This window comes from Mastigoproctus giganteus, chromosome 2, assembly GCF_048544385.1.
Source record: "Mastigoproctus giganteus isolate SK-2022 chromosome 2, ASM4854438v1, whole genome shotgun sequence".
Classification (NCBI taxonomy): Eukaryota; Metazoa; Arthropoda; class Arachnida; order Uropygi; family Thelyphonidae; genus Mastigoproctus; species Mastigoproctus giganteus.
Genome location: NC_143576.1, coordinates 237,053,294 through 237,072,244, shown reverse-complemented (window position 1 = coordinate 237,072,244; position 18,951 = coordinate 237,053,294). Strand labels below are relative to the sequence as shown.

At 38.7% G+C, this 18,951-nt stretch overlaps 1 protein-coding gene across 1 annotated transcript in view; it reads left to right on the top strand.

Moving 5' to 3' along the window:
• Window positions 1-18,951, top strand: part of p38b (p38b MAP kinase) — a 208,978-nt gene that overhangs the window by 94,588 nt on the left and 95,439 nt on the right. Inside the window, exon 7 of the mRNA XM_090390241.1 lies at window positions 11,491-11,605. Coding sequence (XP_090246367.1) covers window positions 11,491-11,605 — 115 coding nt within the window. The remainder of the gene's footprint in view (window positions 1-11,490; window positions 11,606-18,951) is intronic.

Below are 18,951 nucleotides of genomic sequence, written 5' to 3'. Positions count from 1 at the left end.
TGAACCAACGTAAGCAGGGGTCGAGGTGTGGCGCCCACACCACATGGAGGAACGCCGCCCCTCTGTTACCAGGCAGTACTAGGTGGTAGATGACTCTCATCAACCGGTGCAATACCACCACTTTGCTTATTGGAGGCTTGAAGTGGTGGAACCCATGTTTAGTCTCTAGATCTAAGTTCCGGTCAACCCTTCCCCATCTCTTCCATCATGCAGTATGATTGATGACTTTTGAGGTTATGATGAACATCGTGGTGAGATCCAATATTCCTTACATTTTGAGGGTACAGCTCTAAAACGGTGTTCGCAGGCTGGCTGCTAGTTAGTACACCGGACCGAACCTATTGGTAACTCTCTAGTAGGCTTCCAGATCAGCTAGTGTATAATCTTGCTACCTCTACTCTGCCAGATAGTGATTGGAGGGAGTCTGAGTAGTGTGTATGCGGGTAGCATTGTCGAGGCCACGTTATGTCAAGGATCTGGGTATATTCTTACCATGTGTACGCCATATCCAAAAATTTCATTACTTTATTCAGCATGTCCCACCCACTTTTTCTTACTATTGAATACACCATGAATTGTCAAACTAATAGAGCAAGCTTATCTGCGAAAAGATCTAAACCTCCCAAGCGCTTCCTAATTCATTTCACAAATATACGTGGTCTCAGTTCTAATCTCAACGATGTCCATTTCCACTTGCAGTCTGCCAAACCCCATGTACTTTTTCTGACAGAATCTCAGTTATCGGTTGATTCAACTACTGCTCATCTCAGATGCCCAAATTATTCACTGTATGATTCTTTTCGCCTCAAAGGTGGTACTTGTGCATATGTCCATTCTGATTTCCCTGTCAGAGACTTGGCAATTTGGAATCTCCTCTCTTTGATCTTCTCTGGCTTAAAATCTCTCTACCTCATTGTGTCAAATTTATCTGTTGTCTCTACCGTTCTCCCAACTCCACTAATCACTTGGAGCTCTTTGACTTCCTCTCTTTGCAACTTGACTTTCTCCTGTTCAACTTTCCTAACATTGAGGTAATTTTCCTTGGTGATTTTAATGTTCACAACTCCAGCTGGCTTCCGTTTTCTAGTCACACTGAACCAGCTGGTCGAGATGCTGAGGCTTTTGCAATTACTAATGATCTTGCACAGATTGTTCATTTAGCTACAAGAATACCGGACAATCCTAATCATACCGCCAATACGCTTGATATTTTTCTTACAAACAACCTTTCTAAGTACACGGTCGAAGTGAGAGGTCCTTTAGGCACTTCAGATCACAACTTGGTGATTGTCTCTTCTCCAATGGAACCTTTATCTCATGGCTATTCCCAACCTCGTGTTGTTTGGCATTACAAGAATGCAAAATGGGATGACCTGTGAGACTTCTTTTCTTCTTTTCCTTGGTTGGATTACTGTTTCAAAGGTTCTGATGTCAACGTTTGCTTAGATTGTGTCAGTGAAATTATTCTTGCAGGAATGGAATCCTTTATCCCACACTCCACTTTAAAATCTTGTCCTTAATCTAAACCTTGGTTTTCTAATAAATGTGGTAAGGCTGTTCAAGAGAAGAATGTTGCATATCGTAATTGGCTTGTTTCTAATTCTTCAGTTTCATTTTCTGCCTACACCAAAGCTCGCAACAATTGTAAAGCAGTTATTAACCAGTCCAAACTAGAGTTTGAACAGGCTAAGAGTAGAAAACTTGTTTCTTGCCCTAATGGTAGCCGAGCATTCTGGTCTCTTGCCAAAGCTATTGGCCGCAACTTTTGCCCATCTCTGCTCCCACCTCTGTCCAAACCAGATGGTTCTGTTGTCACTTCAGCCAAGGATAAAGCTGACCTGCTAGCATCCCATTTTTCTTTAAACTCATGCATTAACAATCTTGGTAAAACACCTCCCACTATTCCCAACACGCTCCATTCACTGCCTCCTGTGGTCTTCCATCAAAAGGATGTCAGAAGGATTTTGACGAATCTTGATGCTAAGAAACCTCCAGGTCCCATTGGTATTTCTCCACTTGTTCTCAAAACCTGTGCTCCTGAACTTACTCCTATTCTTTGCCACCTTTTTTCACTTTCTTATTCCAAAGGTGTTTTTCCTTCTGCTTGGAAATTTGCTCATATCCAGCCAGTTCCTAAAAAGGGTGACAAATCCCTCCCATCCAATTATCGTCCCATTGCAATTACTTCTACTCTTTCTAAAGTAATGGAGAAATCAATTAACTGCCAACTCTTAAACTACCTAGAAACCTTCCGTCTGATCAACGATCGCCAGTATGGATTCCGTCAGTGTCGATCCACTGGTGATATTCTGGCTTATGTTACCCATTTATGGACTAATTCAATGGAAAGGTTCGGTGAAACACAAGTAGTTGCTCTTGACATCTCAAAGGCTTTTGATCGTGTTTGGCATAAAGGTCTTCTAAACAAGCTTCCATCTTATGGTTTGCCAACTGTTTCTAGTAATTGGTTATCCAGTTTTCTCTCTGATCGCTCACTGAGGGTGATGGCAGATGGCTCTCTGTCTTCTAACTTCTCCACTAATGCCGGTGTCCCCCAAGGTTCAGTTCTTTCCCCCACTCTTTTCCTCTTGTATATCAATGACCTTCTTCCATTGACTGGAAATCCTATCCATAGTTTTGCCAATGATAGCACATTGCATTCAACTTTCCATTTTGAGAAACCTTGTCTGCTCAATCAGCTTCAAGTTCTCGAAAATCTGCTACCAATTCCTTAAATGCCGATCTTCAGGTAATTCTCCAGTGGGGCAAAGACAACTTAGTTGATTTCAACCCTTCTAAAACTCAGTCTTGTCTTATATTAGCATTAGCATTAGTAGAGGCATTTGATGCAAGAAAGCAAGCTTATGCAGCATCAGCCAAAAAAAAAAAAAAAAAAAAACCCACTTCCACTTCACCCCTCTGTTCGTTCAAAATACCTGTCCAGCTGAGCCTTAAACTTATTTAGGCTATCAACCTCCACCACAAGGGATGGAAGTCTGTTCCACCAACCAACCACCCGCTGGCTAAAGGCAAATTTCCGCACGTCTATCCTACATCTGTCTTTCCTCAATTTGAATTTATGCCCTCTCAGGTGATTTTTCTGAGCTAGAGGAAGAATCCCATCAGCATTGAGCATGCTTAAACCATTCAAGGCTTTATACACCTCTATCAGATCACCTTGCTGGTGCCTAGTCTCCAGACACTGTAATTTGCAAAACTTAAGCCTTTCTTCGTAAGAGCACCCCTTTGTTCCATTCGCTAATCTTGTTGCCCTTCTCTGTACTCGTTCCAGCAGCTCTACATCCTTCTTGAAATGAGGCCTCCAGACCTGTATACAGTACTCTAGGTGTGGCCTGACCATTGCCTTATACAATGGAATAATCACCTTCTTATCCCTGCTGGAAAAATTCCTGTATATCATTGACAATACTCCATGAGCTACTCTTGCAGCCCGTCTGCACTGCTCAGAGAACTTCATATCTGCCTGCACAACCACCCCCAAGTCCCTTTCATTCTCTACCACTGTCAGTGTAGTGCCACAGAGTTGATACGTTGCTCTGGGGTTGCTGCTTCCCATGTGTAGTACTTTACATTTGTCAATGTTAAACTTCATTTGCCACCTCTCAGCCCATCTACTCAACCTTTCCAGATCCTGTTGCAGCAGCATAGTGTCAGTAGTGTCCTTGACAACCCTGCCAACCTTTGTATCATCTGCAAACTTGGACATTAAGCTTGATATACCATCATCAATATCATTTATAAATACAGAAAACAATAATGGACCCAACACTGAGCCCTGAGGGACTCCACTAATAACATTAGTCCACGATGAGCAGTGTCCATTGATTACCACTCTCTGTCTTCTCCCCCTCAACCACCCCTTTATCCTTATCAGCAATTTGCCTCCAATGTCACACTGCTCCAATTTGTGTAGCAGTCTTCCATGTGCAACAGTATCAAAAGCCTTTCTAAGATCCAAGTATATAATATCAAAGTTATTCCCTGCATCCAGTTCTTTTGTGACTGCATCATAGTATCCAATCAAGTTGGTCAGGCAAGACTTCCCCTTAACAAAACCATGCTGTGTCTGAGCTATAACTGAAGTCTTGTCTAAATGATCCTGCAGTGCTTCTTTAACCAGTGCCTCCATTAATTTTCCTGGAACAGAAGTTAAGCTCACAGGTCTGTAATTACTTGTGTCAGCCTTTGATCCTCCTTTGTGAATTGGGGTCACATTTGCACATTTCCAGTCTATGGGTACCTCCCCTGAGTCCAAGGAAGCTCTCATAATTATGGCTAAGGGTTTGCTTACTTCCTTTGCTGCCTCCTTTAATATAACTGGATAGATCCCATCCACCCCGGGTGCCTTTCTTGTGTTTATCTTCAACAGTTTCTCCTCCACTTTACTCCCAGTTATTTCAAGATTCTGTAGCTTACTGCTAGAGTTGAATACACCTGTGGCATTCCCCTTGCTGAATAACTCCTCATGTGTGAATGTCGATGCAAAATATTCATTTAGTTTGTTAGCTACCTGAGCAGGATCATCATCAGTTGACCCATCAATATCAAGTGGACCAATCTGATTCATCCCCTTCCTTCTAGAGTTTACATAAGTAAAGAACTCTTTGCTGTTTTTCTTTGCATCCCTTGCCAAGGATTTCTCGTAATCTGCCTTCGCCTGCCTAACCTCCTTTGTAACTTGGTTGCATATCAACTTGTATCTATCATAGGCTTCTGTGTCATGTGTTAATTTGTAAGTATCCCATGCATTTTTCTTCTCTGCCATATGCCTCATTAGTTCATCTGACATCCATTTTGGCCTAAACCTTGAACAATATTTCTTAGTTGGTATGTAAAGCCTAGTAGCTTCCAAGATAAGTTCTTTGAATGCTTCCCATTTTGAATTTGCTGTTGGTAACATCATCAGTTGGTCCCACTGTATAGAATTTAATTACTGTCTCAGTCCATCGTAGTCGCCTTTACGGAAGCAATAACCTTTCCCTTTACCCCTAATGGTAGTTACCTCTTTGAGTAAATCCCACTTCAGCACACTGTGATCACTGCCACCTAGTGGTTCATTTATCTGTAGATTCTTAATGCATGAAGAATCACTACTGATAATCAAATCAAGAGTATTACTCCCTCTAGTTGCCTCCTGAACATGCTGATGTAGAAAGCGAAAATATCTCGCAAAAAGGATTCTTCTGGTCCTATGCTTATCTTTAGTAACACTCCGATTTCTAGGCAAAATGATATATCTCTTTTGGGGATTACCCTGACTTCTAATCTCTCTTGGCACAAGCACTTTACAAATATTGCTTCTTCTGCATCTAAAAACCTTGGTTTTCTCTCTCGCTCTCGGCGTTACTTTTCTTCCAAACAGCTGCTCACTCTGTATAAATCGTAAATTCGTCCTGCCATGGAATATTGTTCCCACATCTGGGGTGGTGCCCCCAAAACCTCTCTCAGGCTTCTTGATTCCATTCAGAAGAGGGCAGTTAGGTTAATTAATGACTCATCTCTAACAGAGTCTCTGCACTCGCTGTTTCATAGATGTACTGTTTCTGCTGCATGCCTCTTATACAGATACTTCCATGGGCACTGTTCTTTTCTGAATTAGCTTCTATAATTCCTGCTCTCTTTCAAAACAGTTCGAACACGTGCTGCCACCAGCCAACATCCATTTACTGTCCAACTTCAAACTCACAAAACCAACTTTTCATCTTCCTTGTTTATTCATTTAACTGCCGTTTTCTGGAACAACCTTCCTTCATACGTATTTCCTGAAAATTACAATCTACAGAAATTCACGTCCAGTGTCAACAAATATTTTCTTTCGTCTTCTCAACCTCCAACCCAAGCAACGTACTAAGTACTAAAGGTACTAACACCTCTCGTGATTGGGGTTTACATAAAAAAAAAAAAAAAAACAGACTAAAAGGTTAACAGTGGCCACATGCAGAGACAAAAGTGATTCTTGCGCTGCTTCTATTATAATGAGCAGCAGCCTGGAAAGCAAGGCAATGAAGATTTCCAGGACTGCTGGGAGTCATAGTGGTACAAATAAATACATGGGCTGTGTTAGGGTAACTAAGATTAGAAAAAGGTGCATGTATACTTGCATGTACACCAATGCTAGGAGTATAGTTAATAAAATTGATGAATTTGAAGTGCTAGTCAAGACATCAAAGGCAGATATTGTTGTGGTATCAGAGACGTGGTGTCACACAGACATAAGCAGTGCAGAATTGGAATTTGGGGAGTACAATATGTACAGAAAGGACATACAAGATGGGAAGGGAAGTGGGGTTATGCTGTTAGTTAAGAAATACATAAAATCTAAGAAAGTGCATCCAATTGATGTTGGTGGACAATGCAATGTTGAGTCTGTTTGGTGTAATGTAAGCACTGGCAAAGGAAAAATGAGCGTAGGTGGCTGTTATATGCCTGACGAATCTGATGAGTATAATGAGCAATTGTGCGGAGAAATAGAGTGGGCCAGTAAATCAGAATGTCTTATACTGGCGGATTTTAACTTTCCAGATATCACCTGGAACTTGTCGGTTGGTCACTCGCACATTAGCAAGACTTTTGTGGATTTATTCGATGACATGTTTTCTACAGCAACATGTTCGAGAGGCAACCAGAGGGAGTAATACTCTTGATCTGATTATCAGCAGTGATTATTCATGCATTAAGAATTTGCAGATAAAGGAACCACTGGGTGACAGTGATCACAATGTGATCATGCGGGAATTACTTAAAGAGGTAACTATCATCAAGGCTAAAGGGAAGGGCTATTACTTTCGTAAAGGTGACTACAGGTGTCTCAGATAGTTTTTAAATTCTGTACAGTAGGATCAACTGATGATATTACCAACAATGAATTTTAAATGAAAAGCTTTCAGGAACTTAATTTCGGAGGCTACTAGACTTTTCATTCCAACTAGGAAATACTGTTCAAGGTTTAGGCATAAATGGATGTTAGATGAACTAATGAGGCTCGTGGCTGAGAAGAAAAATGTATGGTATGTATATAAAGTATCAGGTGACACAGAAGCCTATGGCAGATATAAAGTAGTCTGTAATCAAGTCACAAAGGAGGTTAGGCAGGCGAAGGCAGATTATGAGAAATCCTTGGCAAAGGATGCAAAGAAAAAAAGCAAAGAGTTCTTTACTTATGTAAACTCTAGAAGGAAAGGGATCAATCAGATTGGGCCACTTAACATAGATGGATTGACTATTGATGATCATGCTCAGGTAGCTGATAAACTGGATGAGTATTATGCATGTACATTCACACATGAGGAGTTATTCAATGAGGTAAGTGCCAGAGGTTTATCAAACTCTAACAGGAAGCTAAGTGATTTTGTAATAACTGAGAGCAAAGTAGAGGAGAAATTGTTGAAGTTGAACATAAAAAAGGACCTTGGGTTGGATGGGATCTATCCAGTTATATTAAAAGAGGCAGCAAAGGAAGTAAGCAAATCCCTAGCCATAATTATGAGAGATTCCTTGGACTCGGGGGAGGTCCCATGGACTGGAGGTGTATAAGGCCTTGAATGGGTTAAGGTGTGCAAATATATCACCAATTCACAAAGGGGGTTCAAAAGGTGACACAAGTAACTATAGACCTGTTAGTTTAACTTTGTTCCAGGGAAAATAAAAGAATCACTGGTTAAAGAAGTATTGCAGGATCATCTAGTAAAGACTGCAGTAATAGTTAAGACACATCATGAGTTTGTTAAAGATAGGTTTTGTCTGACCAATTTGATTGGATACTATGATGTGGTCACAAAGGAATTGAATGCCAAAAATAATTTTGATATCATATACTTGGATTTCAGGAAAGCTTTTGATACTGTTGCACATGGAAGACTGCTGTACAAATTGGAGAGATATGGCATTAAGGGTAAGTTGCTACAATGGATAAAGGGATGGTTGAGTGGGAGACATCAGTGGACACTGCTCTTCATGGACAAAAGTTATTAGTGGAGTTTCCCAGGGTTTGGTGTTGGGCCCATTGTTGTTTTGTATATTTATCAATGATATTGATGAAGGTATTTCAGGTTTAATGTCCAAGTTTTCAGATGAATCAAAGATTGGCAGGATTGTTAACGACAGTAAAGACAGTATGCTACTCCAGCTGGTTCTAAGTAAGTTGGGCAAATGGGCTGAGAAGTGGCAACTGAAGTTTAACATTGACAAATGCAAAGTTGCATATGGGTAGCAATAACTGAAGAGAAACATACCAGCTGTGTGGTACAACACTCAGGGATGTGGGAAGTGAAAAAGACCTGGGGCTAATTGTGTAGTCAAATATGAAGATCGCTAAGCAATGCAGACGGGCTGCCAGGGCAGGTCATGGAGTCTTCTCAAAGATATAAAAAGAATTTTGCTAGCAGGGACAGGGAGAGATTATCCCTTTATACAAAGCAATGGTTAGGCCACACCTAGAGTACTGTGTACAGGTCTAGAGACCTCATTTTAGGAAGTATGTTCGTTTGTTTTGTTGGTTTTTAGGAGCATTAGCAACTAAGGCCATATTGCTTCGGGATATGCGGTGGTCATTCCTTGACCTTTCCGCATCCTCCGTATTTGGTGGTGACGGGCTCGAACCCCGGTCTAATCAAGAAGCGTGTGCTGCGCACTGCTGCTCCTTCCCACCTGGCTACGGAGGCGCCTAGGAAGTATGCAGATTTGCTTCTAAGAGTACAAAGAAGGGGAACAAAAAAAAGGTGCTCTTAAGAAAGGCTTAAGTTCTGCAAATTGCAGTGCCCGGAGAGTAGGCACCTTCAAGGTGATCTGATTGAGGTGTATAAAGCCTTGAATGGGTTGAGCAAGCTGAATGCTGATGTGATTCTTCCACTTGCTCAGATTAAGAACCTGAGGGGGCAAAGATTCAAATTGAGAAAAGACAGTTGTAGAATAGATGTGCGGAAATTTGCCTTTAGCCAGCAGGTAGATTAGTGGAACAGAGTTCCATCTTTTGTTGCGGAAGTTGACAGCCTAAATAAATTTAAGGCTGAGCTGGACAGGCATTTGGAATGAATGGATAGGTGAAATGAGAGGGTGTTTTTTTTTTTTTTGGCTGATGCTGCATTCTTGCATCATATGCCAATGCTAATTATGGAGACCTCATGAAAAAATACATTGACCTTCTTGAAAGGGTCCAAAGATAGGCGATTCGCATGGTGAGAGCAGCAAAAGGGTGACCATATGAGGAAAGATGATTATATGGGCTAGAGCTTGGCAACTAGGCACTTCAGGGGTGACCTGATTGAGGTTTATAAGGTTTTGAGAGGGATTATTAAAATGAATGAAAGTGGAATTTTCACTGTTACAGAGACTTTCAGAGCTTGGGGACATAAATTTAAATTACAGCGAAGAGGTTTAGACTAGATCGTAGGAAGTTTGCTTTCAACCAGCAAGTCATTTATTGCTGTAAGGTTGCCTTCATAGGTATTTGAAGCTGACAGTTTGAAGAAATTCAAAGAAAAGTGAGGGGGAAAGCAAATAATTTGCTCCCCCCCCTTTTTTTTTTCAGTGCAGCAAAATCCTGTGGCTTCCTTTCACCAAATCATAGTTTTAAAAAAAATATTATTGTTGTTAGAATGAAGAACATTTCTCTGGCCAATTCCAACCCTCTCATACAACATTGTATTGTGTACAATTTACAGCTTTTCTTTGGGTTTATGCTACAATAGTAAAGGTCATAATGCATTAAGCTTATTTTATATCAGTTGCAAACTTACAAAACATTACACCTGTTTCTCAGTGTAATGTTGGTCTTAATCAACTGGTGATTAAGAAAAAGTAAAACTTAATTTAATCCTGTTTAAGCACAGGTCTTTTTTTGCCAAAAGTTAAGTTTTTTTTTTCTCTGCTTTGATTTCTTTTGCACAGTTTTTAATAACAGTGCAAAAGAAGTTAATCTAAAAAAATACTTTGAAAACAACTTGTTTCCTGGAGCGATTATTTCCCAGTTATCTTTTAAAATCTGCTAATGCTTACAAAAGAAAACTGCAGTAAATCTTAACTTTTTAATGGAAACCCCAAACACGAAAGGTATCAAAACCTATAGTACTTAGTACCATGCATGGGTTGAAGGAGAAGTATGGGGGGGGGATGCCGGAAACTTTGCTCTAGAGACTAAACATGGGTTTCACCACTTCAAGCCTCCAATAAGCAAAGTGGTGGTATTGCACAACCGTATGGTTTTTGATAGTTTATATTGTATTTGCTTTGACATAAGCTACCACTGAATATAATATGTACCTCCAAATTATATGATCTTCAATTTTAAAAAAAAAAAATTAAGAACTTACCTATTTTTGCTTCTTACATCATGTGATAATAGTGCTGGTAGCAAATGAACTTTGTAGAGAAATCTGCTGATAACATCTGTACTAATGTCATTTTTTTGCCAAAGTGCAAGGCTACTTTGTAGCCTAAATCTTATGCACCATTTGATACTTACTCTGGACTCATTGTGACTAATGACAAGTTTAAAGCAATCTACAGCTACATTTGATTTATCAACTCTAAACTTCCTATCAGCTTCTTTGTCACTGGTAATTTCCACGTCACAGAACAACTTTTTTGAAATTGACATCATAAGCACATTATAGTCCTTTAGTTTTTGCTCCTCTTTTCAATGTGGTCACACATCTGTTCACAATTTGTAGCACTGCACACATATCTTTCATTTAAAGACTTGTTAAGAATACATTACTTCTAATTATATTAAAAAAATGCACATTACTTCACTTTTACTTTGGCTTTCATATGGAAGTGTAAAAACAAGCTATATGAAGAAATATTGTTTTCTTTATACAGGACTGTAACAAGTGGTGTTGTGTATTTTGTTGGTTTTTTTTTATTTTTTGCTTCATAAAATATATGTTATTCATTTAATTTGTAGAAGTAGCTGCATGTGGTATTTTCGAAATCAGAAGAGTGCTTCTGATAGTATACCTGCCCACAAGGCAGGTATACTATTAGAAATTGTAGAATTCATGATTAAGAATTCTACAATTTATCTAAGTGTTCATGATTAATTAAACTGTTTGATGTCACAAAAGCCTGAATGTTAAAATAGCTTTTAAATTATGTTAATGTGAATTTTAGTATTCCTTCTGTATAGTTTGGCTTTTGATATGCATCATTGATTGTGTTAGAATTGGACTAATGTGGCTATCAAAAAATCACAAACGGTGTGTAGCGTTTGCATTATTGCATTTTGATGCACCATATGCATTAAAATGGTTATTGTTGCATTATTATTGCAAAATGGTTATTATTGCATTTTGATGCACCATATACATGTTCATGTAAAATGGTGGATGGTGTGTGCAGTCCCTAGGAGACCATATTGAAAAATAATACTAACTCACTTGTGTTGAGTTAGACTGCTTCCTTGACTACTAAATTTTCAATACCCCTTCATATATAATGTTCTCATTTCTAAATTGGCACAATTTTTATTAGATTTTAGACTTTGGCTTGGCTCGGCATGCTGAAGTAGAAATGACTGGATATGTTGCAACAAGATGGTATCGAGCTCCAGAGATAATGCTAAATTGGATGCATTATAACCAAACAGGTATGTGCAATTCTGTTATTTTTTTTTTCATATAACCTAATTCCTTGCATTTTATATACGTATAATCCAATACTTAAAGTAATATCTAATATTATTTTATTTATTTATCTTTAAATTTAAAAATTTACGTCTTTCCATTAGCATGGTATTTGTTATTAGTATTTTATGTGGGCGAGTGTGCGAGAGATTAAACATAATTAGATAGGCACTACTTGTGTAACGGCATGTTGTGGTACAAATAAAGTACCTTACAAATACTGCTCTCATCATCTGAATGGAGAAAGCACATTATAGAGTTTCTGATGTACTTGTGGACCACATTGGGATTATGGACACAATGTTTAGGTGGATTAAAGGTTGGCTTGAAGGACAGAAGATAGTGGATTATTATAAGTTCATTTTTTTAAAGTGGACCAGGGTTATTAGTGGGGTTCATTGAAGTCCAGTTGTTGGGGGCTTGTCTTGTTTCTGATTTCCTTGAATGATATCAATGGGGGAATACCATTAGTATTGGTATTAGCTATGTTTATTGGTATTAGAAATGAAAACATAGCTAATTACCATTAGCTATGTTTTCATTTCTTTGGATAAATAAATCATTCTTTAAGCATAAACTATTGTTTTGTTGACCTTTATTTAACATTAAAATGGTAAAATTTATTTTCCATAGATGTAATGTTAAAAACAGGTTATGTTTTCAACAATGAAATTTTACCATGTTAATGTTAAATAAAGGTCAACAAAACAATAGTTTATGCTTAAAGAATGATTTATCTAAAGAAATGAAAACATAGCCTTTAAAATCAAGCAAATTATAATAATAAAGATTATTTATGCCATACAAATGTTAAAGAATGTTTATTCTTCCTCGACTAAATGCCCACTCGTTGATGGTTCATCACTCATTGTTGGTTTGTTGGAAGCACAAGGAGTAGTCTTCTTCTTCAAAAATGCTTTGAATCATTTGTTTCCAAGACAGTGTTCTTTTTTTCTTTCTAAATTTCACATTAGCGTGCATAAGCATTTTTTAAATCTGTAGCAGCTTTTCTAGTGCGCTCGAAATTTGAATCTTGTGACTTGAAAATCTCAGTTGTTTTTTCTGTGTTGAAACATTCGTCAAGCCCCATGAGGGTGAAGGAATGAACAGGAGTTTCACCTGTTAAATCTTCTTCCTCAACTTCACATTTTGCCATTTCAAGGAGGTCTTAATTTGTGAGCTCTCCATTGTGTGTTTGAAGTATATCGGTAACGTCAGTTGTAAAAACCTCAAGCTGCAATTGGTTAGCAATATTATTGACCGCTTCTGTTTCATTTTATACGATCTTTGCTGGTTCTTGAAATCCTTCAAAATTATCAATAAACTGATGACAGAGTTTATTCCAACACCCTTTGTGTTCTTCTCTGTAATTTTGTCCCATGCTCGTTTTATTATTTTGATTGCATCTAAAATATGGAATTCCTTCCAAAATTCTTTAAGAGTTGGACCTCCCTCCTTATCTCTGCCTGGACGAATAAATGCACGCACAGTAGTAATGTACTGTATTGTACAGCTACGTATGTGGTTTGAAATACTGTATTTATCAATGTTTAGGTTTTATTTATTGCAGTTAATGTTCATATTTTCAATTCTGGCTATACTTGAACAAAAGAAATTGTAAACCTGGGAACTTGTAAAGTGGGAACTGCCTGTATATAAAAAAAAAACAAATTATTTGCTTTCCCACTCACATAGGTAATTATTCAGTTGATCTTTGAATTTATTCAAACTGTCAGCCTCAACTACCTGCAAACGAACTTGTTCCAGCAATCAACAACTTGCTAGCTGAAAGAAAACTTTCTACAATCTAGTCTGTACCTTATTCTTATAATTTCAATTTATGCCCTCCAATTTTTGGAATTCTCTATAACAGTTAAAATTCTGCCTTCATTCATTTTACTAACCCCTCTCAGAGCCTTATAAACCTCAATCAGGTCACCACTGAGATGCCTGGTTACCAAGCTCTGTAGTCCACATAATCAGTCTCTCCTCTTATGTTTGCAGTCTTTGGGTCCTTTCAAGAAGCTCAATATCTTTTTTCACATGTGGTCCCCATACTTGAACACAGTATCCCAAATGTGGTCTTACTATTGCCTTATATGGTGGGACTGTGACCTCCATATTTCTACAGGATAATGTTTGATAAATCATTGATAGGACACCATTGGTTTTTCTGGCTGCCCATAGAAGCTGCTCAGAAAACTTCATATTTGCTCGTATTATAACTTCAAGATCCATTTCTTCCGCTACTGTTTTTAATTTCATCCTTGCCAAGCTTATAATTTATCTGTAGGTTGCCATTCACCTTGCATTAAAACATGACATGATCTGAGCATGAAAAGAAAAGTAAAGCAATCTCTTAGATCATCTCATTTTGCATTCATGTAATGCCAAACAGCATGAAGTTGAGAATGGCAACAAGAGAAAGGCTCCATTGGTGAAGAGACCATCATCGATTTGTCATCTGAGGTGCCAGAGGACCATTCACCTCGACCATTTACTTAGATGGGTTGTTTGTGAGAAAAAGATCAAACGTGTTGGCTGTGTGGTTAGGATTGTCTGGTATTCTAGTAGGTAACGAACAATCTGTACAAGGTCATTAGTAATTGCAAAAGCCTCAGCACCTCAACCAGCTGAGTCCGAGTGACTAGAAAATGGAAGCCAGCTGGAGTTGTGAACTTAAAAATCACTAAGGTAAAATTTCCTCACTGTTAGGAAAGTTGGACTGGAGAAAGTAAAGTTTCAAGGTGAGGAAGTCAAAGGGTTCCAAGTGATTAGTGGAGTTGGGAGAATGATAGAGGCAACATATGAATTTGACAGAGTATGGTAGAGAGATTTTAAGCCAGAGAAGATCGAAAAGAGGAGATTCAAAATTTCTAAGTCTCTGATGGGGAATATCAGAATGGACATATGCATATAAGTACTACCTTTTAAGTGAAAGGAATCATACAGAGAATCATTCGGACAACTGAGATGAGCAGTGGTTGAATCTACTGATAACTGGGATTCTTTCAGAAAAAGTAACCAGATTTGGCAGACCATAAGTGGAATTGGATATTATTGAGACTATAACTGAGACCACATATATTTGTGAAATGAATGAGGAAGTGTTTGGGAGGTTTAGTTCTTTTCACAGATAAGTTTGTTCTATTAGTTTGACAATTCGTGATGTATTCAGTACAGATTGACCATCACTAATCTGGCAGTGTTGGTACCTGTGGGGTGCCGGATCACTGGTGGTTATTTTAGCACATACAGTTTACCCAACAGCTAACCACCTCATCCTACCTTTAACACGTTGACTGCCAAGCTAGTTTAAGAAAAAATTTCCCCAGGTGCCAAAAATATTTAGCAAATAATTTGATTAGTAATTCTAAAATAAATATTGTGATGTCAGCGTTGTCGTTTTTTCGCTTAACATATCAAAAAAGAAAGGCTTTTTTTTTATGTCGCATATATTTGGCCAACGTGGCCCAGCAGGTTACTTTATTTCTTGAGAAGCCATGTCAGCCACATACGTGTGATGCTATTACGGCATACATATGAAGATAATTTGTGATTAGTTTATTGCACGTGCAGCGAGTGCTGCAATAAAACTAATTGCGATAAAATAAACTCTCAAATGTCGCAATAACTTTGTCAGTATTGTTAGAGATTTTGTGAAAACAAGTTTGTTAGCGTGCCGTATTATCCATCATATTGTGTTGTGTTTTTCCGCAAGTTTGTACAAGTGTGTTGTAAAAAAAAAAAAAAAAAAAAAAATCTAAAAAAGAATGGCTAAAAGAAAATTACTAAAAAATTACTAAAATAAGAGGAACAGAGAGAAATTGCTGGAATTTACAATTAAGCAGAGTTAAACTTCTCACAGATACACCACTGTCGAGTTTTTTCAGAAGTTCAACTTTATCTGTTATGGACAATGTACGGTGTTTGTGCTTTACACCACAAGAGGCACTTCCTTTATGCATTGGAACCATGGCTGGGGCTAAATGTGAGCAGATTATAATAATAAATGCAGAAAAACAAGTGGGAATGGCTTGCCAGTGTTGTACGAGTTCGCGCCAACAGCTGACGCTGCAACCAATGCCACCAAAACAGTAGCAGCAGGTCAGTGCACCAACCAGGAAATTTGAAATTACGTTTGCTGAAATTATGTCCAAATTAGTGGTGGAACTGGATTACTGATGGTCTACCTGTAGTAAGAAAAGATGAGAGGGACATGCTATATGAAGTAATGAAATTTTTGGATATGGTGTACACATGGCAAGAATATGCCCAGCTCCTTGACATAGTGTGGCCTTGATGATGCCTCCTGCGTACACACTACTCGGACTCCCTCCAGTCACTATCTGGTAGTAAGATTATTCGCTAACTGATCTGAAAGCCTCCCGGAGAGTGAGTTACCAATAGGTTTGTTTCAGTGGATTATCTAGCAGCTGGCCTGTAAGCACAGTTTTCGAGCATGTCTCAAAATATAAGGAATATTCAATCTTGCTATGATATCAATCATACTGCATGATGAAAGAAATGGTGGGAAGGGGGGTTGCTAGAGTTTTGCTCTGGAGACTAAACATGGGTTCTACCATTTCAAGCCCCCCAAATTAGCAAAGTAGTGGTATTGCACTGGTCGATGAGTCATCCACCACCTATTAATACTTAGTAACACAGAGGGACGGCATTCCTCCATGTGGTGTGAGTGGTCACCTCCAGTATGCTAGGTGCCATATTTCAGGACTTGCATATGGGGTTATCAGTCCCACCATTGTGAAGGTGAAAGTAGAGGATTTGGCTGTCACAGACTGACTGGACTTCACCGAAATTAGGTCCACTTGACTTGAGTGTCCCCGAATATCAGTTCCATCGGTGTTTAGACTCCCAGGTAGCAAGCCAAACTTGGCATACCTGACAGAACATCTGTGACAGCCTTAACAAACATGATTTTCCCTTAACAAAATCATGTTTGTTAAGGGAAAATCTAAACATCCCTGAATTGCACTCTTAATCATTGCCTCTAAAATTTTCCTTGTCACTGAAGTCAGACTAGTCAGTCTGTAGTTACCAACTTCCTCTTACAACTGCCTTTATGTATTGGTGATACTTTGGCACTTCTCCAATCCAAAGGAATCTTTCCCAAGTCCAAAGACGCCCTCATAATTAACTTCAATGGTTCAATACACTCCCTGGTGGCCTCCCTGAAAATTACTGGTATATGCCAGTCAGCTCCAGGAAACTTGCCTTTATTCTCGAAAGTTATTTTTAATAAACAGTCATATGTTATTTCAAAATCACTAATTTCATATGACTCAGCCTCACTTACAAAACCTCTTCTCAGCATGAAGGATCTTTCTTCAGTAAAGACAGATGCAAAGCACGTGTTTAATTCATCTGCAACATCAGCTAGGTTGTCTAAGACTTTCCCACATCCAGTGCACAAGAGTCTGATCTGATTCACTTTTTTCTTCCTTGTATTCACATATGTGAAAAATTCACTGTCCCCATTCTTCTCTCTCTCTCTCTGCCATTACTTTCTCATATGCTGCCTTGGTCTCTCAAACCTTATCTGTGGTACTATTATAAATCAACTTGTCGCTGTTGTAGGCTTTAGTACTCTTCATTGCTCTGTAACTATCCCATTCTATCTTTTTCTGTTCTATTTGCCTGGCCAGCTCACCATTCATCCATTTTGGCATCATCTTACAATATTTTCTTAATGGTATGTATGCATTCTTCTGTGATTTTTGCTTTAAAGGTATTCCATAACTCAAGTGTATTTGCCTTCACTCTTCAATCCACCCAGTTGACAGTACCCCAGCTGTCCTAGTAGCTGCTGTATATTGTTCTGAGAACTTCATGTCGGATTGTATGGTTACTCCAAATTCCTTTTTGTTATCACTGTTATTTGCCAATGAAATCCTTCCTCTTGCTCAGAGTAAAGGTTGCTCTAGAATTACTTTCCAATGTAAGACCTTGTATCTTCAGATAGAGCATTGTGCCAAAAAGCATAAATGGGGCAAGAAACCTGGGTAATATGATACGGTAAGACATGAAGCTTACAATGTAGTGTAAGCAGGTAGTCAGTAAAGTGCACAGCTTATCACTTATTTGCAGTGTCTTTGCATCTAGCGAGTGGGAGGTGTTAAGTCCTATTTCCTATCTGGCTGGGGTCAGCAAGAATTGTTCATTTTTTACTCAAGACCTGTAAAACAACCATTATGGTTTTATATTATACATAAATACAACGTACTGCATATTGGTAGCACTAATATGCAGTTCTTTGAGTAAAGTACCCAGAGAAATGTACCAAATGTGTAGTGTTACACTCAGGGTAGTAGACAATGAAAGAGACCTGAGGGTAATTGTGCAATTAGATATGAAGTTTTCTGAACAGTGCAGACAGGCTGCCAGAACAGGTCATGGGGTCTTGTCAGTGATATACAGAAATTTTGCTAGCAGGGATAAGGAGGTGATTATCCCCTTGTATAAGGTAATGGTCAGGCCCACCTTGAGTACTGCTTACAGGTTTGGAAACCTCGTTTTAGGAAGGATGTTAATTGTTGGAACAGGTGCTGAGAAGAGCAATGAGATTAGTGATGGGAACAAATGAGTACTCTTACCAAGAAAGGTGATTCTGAAAATTGTAGCATCTGGAAACTAAGCACATGCAAGGAGATCTGATTGAGGTGTCTTAAGGCATTGAGTGGATTGAGCAAGCTAAATGCTGATTGCTGATACAATAGACAAGAAGCATATGTTTAAATCGATCGAGGAAGGATAATTGCCAGACAGATGGGTGGAAATTTGCTTTCAGCCAGTGGATAATTTATTGTTGGAACAGACTTCTGTGGAAGTCAATAGTTTAAATTAAGTAAATTTAAGGAGGAACTAGACTAATTATTGAAGGGGTCCAACAGGTGGTGGGAAGAGTCAGGGTTTTTTTTTTTATGCTGTTATAAGCTTGCTTTCTTGCATCATTTGACACTCTAATACTAAATCTAGACAGTGGCACTACTGGCCACTGTCTATGTTTAATGCAGTTACTGTGTGTTCCTGGATTTTATGTTAAAATGTGATTTTAAGAAGAGTTATTTGATTTTTCTTAGTGATCACCTTGTTAACAAGTTGCATTGTAGTTAGGGTTGAGTCTTTTTGCATCATATCAGGTAGTATTCAACTACTTATAGACCTGCATTTATTTGACAGTTGGAACATTCTTAGTTCTAACGGTCAGCTAATTGTTTGCCCCCCTTGACGTGGCGTCTCCGTAGCCAGGTGGGAAGGAGCAGCAGTGTGTAGCACACGCTTCTTGATT